The 10,974-nt window shown below is 41.1% G+C and overlaps 1 protein-coding gene across 1 annotated transcript; it reads right to left on the bottom strand.

Annotated features, from left to right (window-relative positions):
- Window positions 1-960: 960 nt before the first annotated feature.
- LOC135545996 (transcriptional regulator Kaiso-like) lies at window positions 961-9,668 on the bottom strand. Its single transcript, XM_064974048.1, has 2 exons — window positions 9,577-9,668; window positions 961-4,875 (listed from the first exon to the last, which is right to left on the bottom strand). The coding sequence occupies exon 2, from the start codon at window positions 4,871-4,873 to the stop codon at window positions 2,951-2,953; it is 1,923 nt and encodes a 640-aa protein (XP_064830120.1). The 5' UTR covers window positions 4,874-4,875; window positions 9,577-9,668; the 3' UTR covers window positions 961-2,950.
- Between the last annotated feature and the right edge of the window lie 1,306 nt (window positions 9,669-10,974).

Raw genomic sequence — 10,974 nt, 5'->3', positions numbered from 1 at the left:
GAGAATGGAGACTTTTAACTTGACAAAGTGCAGGATACCTCTTTCCGGTTTCCCTGACATCCCTTTTTTTATGCTGTTATACTTGTTTGGGTATATTTGGTGTACGTTTTGTTGTTTGTTGGCGAGATTCAACTGTCAAAACTCTTTAAGGTATTATTGTACGTCAGAATTGCAACACAAGATTTGTTCAAGCCTAAAATGTCAGTCCGTAGTCGTAACATGGTGTTTGTATGTTCACAGATGAAATGTCACGTTTACGTTTGTTTCACACTTGGCTTTTGTTACGATCCTAACAATTTAAGTATGGATTTTCTTACGATCCTAACAATATGTACATTCATCATTTTGGCAGGTATCTGACTCCATAGGAATCTGAAAAATAAATGATCACTTCTAATGTTATTTATTTTTGTAAAGGGACTAAACACTAAACTCCCCTGTCTCTTTATGGGTGTAATATAATAGGTTATGACACATGTACACTTGAGTATACCAAAAGAACACCCCTTTGTGTTGTCTTAATCACAAAATGCATTGGCCTCAAAGTAAAGTGCAGCCTCTTGAGATGATCGATTAAAGAAATCCGTTTTGTTTTTGCAAAATTTGTTTTGAACAGCACTTTCTCAACCGCTGCGCTGAAGATGGACTTCTGTTGACTGGCGTGGATTGATTGTCCCGCCATTAAAAGTAATTGTGTAAAATGCTTGTACGGTGTTGTTTTCCCATAGACGACAAGAAGGTTAAATAGTCAACATGAGTCATCCTTAATGAAATACCTACCTCACAAGGTGCATTTTGTTTTCCATTTTTGAGAATAACCATCCACCAGGGAAAAAATGCCAATGGAGGGGCCTTCATTACTATGGGATTTAGGAAAACTATCAGATTTAAACTCTTTCAAACTAAAATGCTGTGTAGTCGTCTCATTTAATAGGTCTTTTCCATTCTGCCAAAATGAGGCACACTTTAAAAAAAAATCTTTATTAACATTTGTTTAGCACTATACCTAATAAATACGTTTTTAAAACAGAAACAATTTCAAGTGAAAAAGGTCACAATTATGTACAAGATACACCACTGTTAATTGTGTAAGGTTTTTTTTACCATAAAAGTTGTCAGTGAAGGACATAATGATGCAGTATAAAATGTCAAGTTAGCTCTCCACAGTCCAACTCAATTCAAATACACACTGACAAGGGGAATGGACATAAAAAAAATAATGATCTACAGAACAATCCTGCACTAGGTGCTATTTCATTACAGAAAGAAATGGTTTTCAAGTTACATGATTCCTATGATACACTATGTAGGCAAACTGTATACATACAGAGTAGGAGGTAGCTGACTAAACTCAACTCCATGGTGAAGGAAGTTTCTGATGAACTCCACCAACGGAGTAAAGCAGAGACCAGGCTTTGTGGATCAATACTTTTAAAAATGTAATTATGAAACACTTACCTTGTACCTGTTTGTCCTCTGTAGTTGTGTGCCTTTCTTTGTTTTCTGAAATCCATACTTTTTAATAAAAGGTGAATCAAATACAACCACTGACTGTTTCCTTGTTGAGATTCATCTTATAACAACAGCAATGAGGAAACAGTCGGTGGTTGTTTTTAATTAAAGTTTAATTAAAAAGTGTGGATTTCAGAAAACAAAGGGATGAATGACATCCATTAATTCCACCAATATCCAGCATCCTGACCCAATCTCTGTTCAAACAACAAACATCAACGGTTACCATTCAGCACCACTGAACATTTTATCTCCCGAAAGGCATAAGGTAATTTGACTCCCGATAAAAAAATATATTTCATAAAAAAATAAAGATCTAACAATAAATAAATGTGTATGCCTAGATTTAGGGTCCTTCTGTTGAACTGCATGGGCACTCCAGACAGAGTACTCACAAATATTTACCATAAAAAGGGGTAAGTAGAAATACAATGAGCGCCAATACATAGTTCAATGACAAGAGCTTGATAAGAACAAAAGTCACATTACACTCCGGATGGGCTAGCTAGAGCACATAGGAATTTCCTAAAAACAACTACACTTAACAAAAATATGAACACAAGATGTAAAGTGTTGGTCCTGTGTTTCATGAGATTAAATAAAAAATCTCAGATATTGTTTATAAGCACCAAAATCGTATTTCTCTACAATGTTGTGCACAAATTTGTTTACATCCCTGTTATTTAGCATTTCTCCTTTGCCAAGATAATCCTTCCACTGACAGGTGTGGCATACCAAGAAGCTGATTAAATAGCATGATCATTACACAGGTGCGCCTTGTGCTGGGGACAATAAAAGGCCACTTTAAAAATGTGCAGTTTTGTCACAACACAATACCACAGATGTCTCAAGTTGAGGGAACGTGCAATTGGCATGCTGACTGCAGAAATGTCCACCAGAGCTGTTGCCAGAGAATTGAATGTTCATTTTTCCACCATAAGCCGCCACCATTTGGCAGTACGTACAACCGGCCTCACAACCGCAGACCACGTGTAACCACGCCGGCCCAGGACCTCCACATCCAGCTTCTTCACCTGCCAGATCATCTGAATGGGGGCGAGCTGGGGGTGGTCACAGGGTGCTGAGGAGTATTTCTGTTTGTAATAAAAACTTTCTGATTGGCTGGTCCTGGCTCCCCAGTGGGTGGGCCTATGCCCTCCCAGGCCCACCTATGGCTGGCCCTGCCCAGTCATGTGAAATCCATAGATTAGAGCCTAATGAATTTATTTCCAATGATTGATTTCCTTGTATGAACTGTAACTCAGTACAACATTTGAAATTGTTGTATGTTTATATTTTTGTACAGTTTAGCTCAGTTTAGCTAAAACAACTGTTAAACGTTTGAAAAAGACAACATTCGACGTGGATCCAGGAAACAAAATTCAAATAAGGGGACCCACTGACAAGGCATAGATCACAGAGCGGTGAGCCACCCTGCTCAGTACGTCTCTGGTATGACAAACTCAAACTCAGAAGAGCCTGGGGGAGATTGGATAGGGTGGCTCCCTGGCCGGTGGGCACCTGATCCAGGCTGTGCCTCAGGCTCCACAAAGATGTCATCCCAGTTCAACATCTTGCCCTGGGTGGACTGTAACTGTAGTGGGTTGGCCAGGTGCCCCCTTCCAGGGTTAATGTGCTGGACGCTCCCATCCTCTTGGATAATAGGGACCCCTCGTGAATCTGAATTGTCTGTCTCATGTGAGTAGGTCTTGAACTGCACCGTTTTGCAAGGGAGCAGGCGGTACAAGTTGTTGTCGGTGTCGTCCTTTTGTTTCCTCCTGGATGGGTCCTGGTTGTGGGCCTGTTTGCAGTGAGTCGACAATAGCTGGTAGTTGATTAACATCTCGTTGCACAGCAGGCACTGGTACCTCCGCTCGCCTGTGTGGTAGATCTCGTGTTTGGTCCGATACTCGGCCAGAGCAAACACCTTGTCACAGTAGTGGCACGGGTACTTCTTCTCCCAGGAGTGGGTGTTGAAGTGGCGCCGGAGGCTCGTCAAGCACACGTAGGGACGCTTGCAGACCATGCACACAAAGAAAGTCTTCCCGTCCATGATGAGCTCGTAGTGATCTTGCTGCTCTGTTTTGGTCTTCTTGATCGTGGCACCCTGTGGCAGTTGAGAGGTGGTGAAAGGTTGAAGAGGGGTAGCCATCAGAGACCTCTTTCCCCCTCTACTGTTTTTAGAGTCTCCCTCCCCGGGGTCGTCCTTCATGGGGACAATGTCATATGTGTTTTCCCCGATATTGGCATACACCTTGCAGCCTGGAGAAAACGAGTCGATCTCTGAGGCTTTATCTAGTGTTATCGTCTTTTTTGTGGTGGCGGATATTTGGGGAATGTTGAGGCCTGCCTCGTTGATGAATCCGCCAGGTGACTTAGGGGCCGAGAGCTTGATTTTTAAGTCACTCTGTCGAGCTAGTGTAACCTGCTTCTTGTGGATTCCTATTATCTTGTGGTTTTCTGAGGGCAGGGAGGTGCTGATGAGTTTGGGGGTGAAAGTGCCGATTCTAGCCGGCGTAGTGGGTGTGCTGCAAGAGGAGGCTCCAGTGGGTGAAGACGCAATATTTGAGCTTGTGTCAGGGGACACCATGGGTCTGATCAGAAGAGTTTGGCCTTGCAAGGTCTGCGAGGAGCTGTTGAGGTGCGGAGCTGCTTTGACTGTTTTCTCTTGGTCCTTTGTCAAAGCGGGTTTGGCCTCTCCTGGTTGCTTTGTCACAGAGTCTTCCTCTGTATTGGGTCCATCCAAATCGATGATTTCGCAGGGCTTGCATTTCATGGTGGTGTCCGTTTTGGATACAAACATAATGTCGTCATCGTCCGAGTCCTGATCCTTGTTTGCACTTTTGTCAGTTTGACTGAACTCCTCTGCAGACACTGAAAAGGACTCGGTGACAATAGGCATCATCATCATCCCCATTGAGTCTGTACTGCCTTTCTCCACGGAGCTTACTTCATTGTGTTCTGTGTCTTTGGACAGGCCAGGTAGGCCCTTGACTTGGGAGAGCGGTACGCCTAGATTCGCAATGAACTTCACGCCCAACACCTGCCCAGCATTGATAAGCTCATTGAGCATGTCGGAACGAATGCGGACAATTTTGGAACTGTAAATGTAATTCAGGACTTCCTCAAAGATTTCCGCCTTGATGAAATTCAACTCGATCACCTGTCCAGCCACTGAGAAGAGTTGGTGGAAATAAGTACTTGACGCGGACAAGATGTTTTTGTGTGCTCTAAATTTACGGTCCTGTATAATTATGGTGACATCACAGAACAATCCATTATTTCGCTGTCTATTCATCGACTTCAGCACCGTTCCTGAATACCGGGTGTCAGTTGCAGAGATCAGCTTTAGGCCCGACATCCCTGTGGAGTGAAGATAAAAGCAATGAATAACAAATGCATTGACTTGACCGTCTTTGTACTGCTACCAGTAAATTTAAAATCCCCTTTCACTTCTTGTTGGGTAACCTAATCATGCATTCATAGTAGCCAGAGAAGAAGAGGCGAAGCGAGAGGATTCACGGTCGCCAAAATCTGTCCAAAATAAGCACAATGCGTTTCTATGGTTGTCGCACGCCTTCCTGCCTTTGGGACAAAGACTCCCATTGTTTTGGTGGAGACATTAGTATCTCGACATCATTTAATGATCTCTGTAATAGCTCATTGTTTTAAAGGGCGACTACACTTCCTTATTTGGCCTCATTTTAGAATTGTTTCATTAAAGGGTAACTCTCAACCCCAACTTAGCCTTTGCCCAACCCTTTCAAATTAAAAAAAAAATGCATTCAGGTGAGAAGTTGTGGGTGAGGTGAATTGCTCATAAATATTAACTTTGGGGTGGGTGTGGGGCAAGAACCCATGGGGCACAAAAAATACATTTGAAATATGGACTCACATTTATTGCAGTATTGTATTGGGAAGAAAAGTGCAATCATCACCTTGAAAATGAAGAGTAGGGGCTCAATTCAATCCAACCCGCAGTATTTATGCAGTAGCCCTTTTTCAAATGGTCAAATTAACTCACAGATTGGTCTTACTGTATAAACACCTACAACTACCACCAGGGTGACCCATTCTCACAGGTATGCTTTTCACTCTTTTGACTTAGAGGTGTGTGGGCATTGGATGAATACTGTAATGGATTTGGAGAGAAAAAAAGATATCTGCCCCATGTGGAGTTAGAACTCACAACCATTGAACTATAAGTCAACTGTTTTTGCAGACTGTGCCCCCAGTCACAGCCTTAGGGTAATATACACAGTTGACATGACCACCATTGTCATCTATTTCTTGTTACTTTGGATGTAGCTACGAATGTAAACATATAATTCTCATAGCCTACATGTTTTTTTTTCTTTGTAAAATCACAGATGAAACGGTAAGCAAAAACGTTGAATTTGGTCATAAGCAGAAATGTGATTTACGGCCATTTTAATTTGGTGTAACGTCAGTTGTCTTGTCAAGGAAGCATGATGCAAAATATATTGGCACACTCCACTTATCAAGACCATTGTCAAATATGGCGCCCTATCACCTGATTTTATAGTAAGCCTTGAGGTGGTACCACCCAGTACATCCCAAACCGAACTCTCCCTTGAGATGACGTACCTACATCATGATTTCAATGGTAGAGTTGAACCGCTAGCGGCAAAAAGAGCTAGATTTACCACTAAAATACCAAAATATATCACTTTTGCAACGAACTGTCAAAATTAAGACCAGAATTTCCGTGTTTCACTATAATTACGCGTAAAAATTCTGGGTTTTGATTTTTAAAAAAAATAATAATAATAAAGGCTAGCTGCCTTGACCGAATTCAAACGTGATTTGGTTTTGACTGAACTCAAACGTGAGTTGGTTTCGGGGTGTGGTTTGATGTGGATGTGGGAAGAGTTAGACAAATTATTTAGCCAATTAGCTTCAACTGGCTTGCCGTGGCAAAATTAGTTTGACTTTGGATAGCCTTTCTCTGGGGCTAGTTAGGGACCGTCAATGAATTACAAAATGGAAATCTGACGATATTTTCATGTTGCACATGTTTTAGTTGTCTTTAAATGCTTTCAATATTTGTATATGAATTATTACATTTTATAGGCGGAGATTTTTAGGTCATTAAAATGTGGAGCTACTGACCTTTTAAAATATGTACATTGTGTAGTTTACTGATGGTCCCCATCTAACCCCATAGGGATATCAAATGTCAAACCAAATGTTTTTTTTAACCTTTATTTAACTAGGCAAGTCAGTTATAAGAACAAATTCTTATTTTCAATGATGGCCTAGGAAGAGTGGGATAACTGCCTGTTCAGGGGCAGAATGACAAATTTGTACCTTGTCAACTCAGGGGTTTGAACTTGGAACCTTCCGGTTACTAGTCCAACACTCTAACCAATAGACTACCCTGCCGCCCCAAATTGACCATGGACATTACAGGTCCCATGAAGCTGCTCTCCAAATGTATGATTACTTGGATGCTGCCAGCTGTGGACAGGATTAAAATAAACTCAATCCACGGAAAACTGTTACGGTAACCTTCATTCCGTGACAATTCTTCCCTATCATCTGGCAAATCTCAGTTTTGGACAAGACTAACTTTATGACCAAAAATGCTCCTATTTACATTTTGTAGTCAATTTTGACACTAGAATAAATGTTTCTGACTCATATCGATGGCACATATGCCATTTTCAAAATTAGAAGTTGCTTTTTAGGGGCAGTCACTCTTTTAAGGTAGGTAGGAGTCAGCTACCTATTATACAAGCTAGAGTGGTGAATAAAATAATTGGCAAACTAACTACACTGCTAGCTAAAATGGTCAACTGAATTGTTTCTAGTCATCTCTCCTCCTTCCATGCTTTTTCATCTTTGAACTTATATGGTGATTGGCATCTAAACTTTCATAGTATTACTACACAGACCGGCAACACAGTTAGTCTTTCAATCACCCACGTGGGTATAACCAATGAGTTGATGGCACGTGGGTAACTGCGTCTGAAATAGAAAGGAATTCTATTTTAGCCCTTGGCAACGCAGACACTCACGAGCAGTGTGGGTGCAATAATTGAATAACATAGATGTCTACATTTATTTTGCAACGCTCGCGCACGTGACGCGAGTGGTGTGGTCAGCCTATTAGTGACCCCATGTGGTTGAAAGGTAGTGTAGGCTCTCTGCAAGGTTTTGTATATCCAGTGGTGGAAAATGTACCCAATTATCATACTTGAGTAAAAGTAAAGGTACCTTAATAGAAAATGTAAAAAGTGAGTCACCGAGTAAAATACTCCTTGAGTAAAAGTCTACAAGTATTTGGTTTTAAATATACTATAGTATAAAAAGTAAATGGAATTGCTGAAAGTACAAATCATTTCAAATTGCTTATATTAAGCAAACCAGACGGCACAATTTTCTTGTTTTTTTTATTAATTTATGGATAGCCAGGGGTACACTCCAACACTCAGACATAATTTACAAACGAAGCATGTGTTCAGTGAGTCCGCCAGATCAGAGACAGTAGGGATGACCAGGGTTGTTCTCTTGATAACTGTGTGAATCGAACCATTTTCCTGTCCTGCTAAAGCATTCAAGCATGCTAGGCTCCTGAGTGGCGCAGTGGTCTAAGGCACTGTGCAAGAGGTGGCACTACAGTTCCTGGTTCGAATGCAGGCTGATTCACATCCGGCTGTGATTGGGAGTCCCAGAGGGCGGTGCACAATTGGCCGAGGTAGGCCGTCATTGAAAATAAGAATTTGTTCTTAACTGACTTGCCTAGATGAATAAAATAAAAGGCAAAATATAATGAGTACTTTTGGGTGTCAGGGAAAATGTATGGAGTAAAAAGTACATAATTTTCTTCAGGAATGTAGAAGTAAAAGTTGACTGAAATATAAATAGTGAAGTACCCCAAAAAACTAAAGCAGTACTTTCAAGTATTTTTACTTAAGTACTTTATACACCACTGTGTATATCTTACCTATCATACAAATATCATTTTCTGACTCAAATAAGGTTCCCTCAAGTTGCTCAGATGTCCAAAAGATTTTCAAATAAAAATGTATTGATATTAAAAACGTTTAAGTTGCATGTATTTGAAAATATCAATATATTTGGAGTTTTAGGCTGGGTTTCTGTAAAGGCACTTTTCTTTTTACCTTTAATTAACTAGGCAAGTCAGTTAAGAACAAATTCTTATTTTCAATGACGGCCTAGGAAGAGTGGGTTAACTGCCTGTTCAGGGGCAGAACGACAGATTTGTACCTTGTCAGCTTAGGGATTTGAACTTGCAACATTTCAGCTACTAGTCCAACGTTCTAGGCTACCCTGCCGCTTTGATGCATCTGCTGGCGTGAAAATGGTTTAATGAATTAATTTGATTTCAAATGTAGGCCTATCGTGGAGTAACGTTATTTGTATGCCTAGCAACCAACAAATGTTAATAAGTCTCAGTCACAAATTCCCACTCCAATAAGGCCCCTATGAACGAGAGGCATGTACAATGTACTCCTTCGAGTGTTCAGTTCATCGTTCGCCGGTAGGGGGTCCTGCGTGCTCTGGGCATTACTGATTCAAATTGGTGAAATGAGTCGAAAGATTCATTGTTTTTTAACTTAACGAGTCAAAACGTTCAGAGTCAGTAATGAGCCGAACTTCCCATCACTACTGCACAACCAATTTTGTAGGAATGAGCGAAAGAGAATCTGCATTGTTTGTAGCTTACTGGCTAACGTTAGCCTAACACCATTCACTAACACAAGGCCGGTCTACACAATTGAGTCTTGCATGCCAATCACATAAATGTGATTTAAGGCAGCCTAGTATCTATATAATCTATTAGCTCACATGCATATTAGGGGAGATACAACTTAGTATTGATTGATTATTGTGGATAACTTATAGGAAAAGTATCTACAATAGCTTTAGCTTAACGTTAGTTGGCTACAGGCTACAGGAGCTTCCTGGTTCGCGGCAGGTTGCAACGTTTTTGGTAAACGCTGATCCATCATGACAAAATTATTGGATGAGGCCAATATACGAGGTTGGCTTCTATAAGTAACACTTGTTATTTACCTGCAGCGCCAAGCCTTATGATGGATTGTTCTTTCCAAACGAAGTATTTTCTTCTTTTATGGTATTATTGCGGTCCCCAAACAGTCCCTAGAGGTGCCTGGCGCCACCTACAGTACGTGTGGTAAACTATAGAAAAAAATCCATTGTAGGAAGGGGATAAACCAACATCATCAACAATATAAAAAATGTGGCACATAAAAAAAACATCCCACTCCTTCAGTCACATTCCAATTCAAGTCTCATCCCTATACAGGCTCAGGGGCCTGTGAGGGCAGAACATCCTTTGACAGGATTTATTTAATGCCTCAGCTGTGAACTCAAAATAAGCCCACTTCTTGATACCCTCACTAATGCCACTTCAACCAACACACCCGTGACATTTAACGAAACTTCCAAAGGATCGTCCAGGTTACATTGGTCCAAAACCCTCACTCTGAAAAAAAAGAGTAGGGTTTTCCTAATTTCAACCACAACTTTGACTTTCCTTTTCACCAGTGTATCCCATTCATTCTTACTCTCCGTGCTCTCGTCTTCACCTAACTCGCCAACAGTTTCAAACAATACATCTGTTTCCGTCATCTCCCTTCCGCTCTTCTCAGAGGTCATGTCTAGATGTATGGAAGAGTATTAAGGCCAAGTGAAGAGGGAAAAAAAGGAACAGCAAAGGGTGGTGGTACTTGGATTCTTATTTTTTGCACAATAGTACTTTAAAAAAGTAGCAATATTTCGAGAATAATCTCAACATTGAATTTAGAGAATAAAGTCTACATTTTGAGAATATAGTTATATTTCAAGATGCACGTGGGGGATTTGGTTAAGTGCATGTCTCCCTGGCTCCCAGTTGCTGTGCATGCCACTGTTGAAATACCTGAACCAATTTATGTTTTATCCCAAAAATGTGGTCGGAGGCGCCATATAGATGGTGTGACGCAATTGCGAAGCCTCCAGAGGCATGCAGAGGCCAAATTGAGCTCCATAGGGCATCGCTGTGAGCAGCCCAAATTTTGTAACAATGCAGAGGGCTCCATATAGCTCAGCATTGGCATGATTGGTTTATGGTAGGTGGGTGCGGGAGGTCCAGTATGAACACAAACTTACTTTCTTGACAACTTCCTTCACAACAGCCCTGCTCTGCTCAGCATAGGCAAGAAGTATAAAAGGCTCTGCATGGTCCATCTGATGTCTGAAGTGGCTGTACAGCATTTACTTTGATACAGCCTTCAGGGGTTTCACTTCTTGCTCTTAGTAGAGCAGAGCAGAGCAAGTTGTCAAAGTAGTGAGTTTGTGTTTATACAGGATTTGTCATGTCAATGCGTAGCTATACAAAGCCCTCTGTATTGTTAAACATTTGAGAGGCCCACGGCAATGCGGTATGGAGCTTGATTTGGACTCTGCATG

Source organism: Oncorhynchus masou, chromosome 9 (assembly GCF_036934945.1).
Source record: "Oncorhynchus masou masou isolate Uvic2021 chromosome 9, UVic_Omas_1.1, whole genome shotgun sequence".
In the NCBI taxonomy this organism is placed as follows: domain Eukaryota; kingdom Metazoa; phylum Chordata; class Actinopteri; order Salmoniformes; family Salmonidae; genus Oncorhynchus; species Oncorhynchus masou.
Note: the sequence above shows the minus strand (reverse complement) of the source record. Positions and strands in the feature narration are given on the sequence as shown.

Bases quoted from the DNA above. Each gene is read 5' to 3' on its own strand.
- LOC135545996 (XM_064974048.1), bottom strand. From the start codon at position 4,873: ATGTCGGGCCTAAAGCTGATCTCTGCAACTGACACCCGGTATTCAGGA.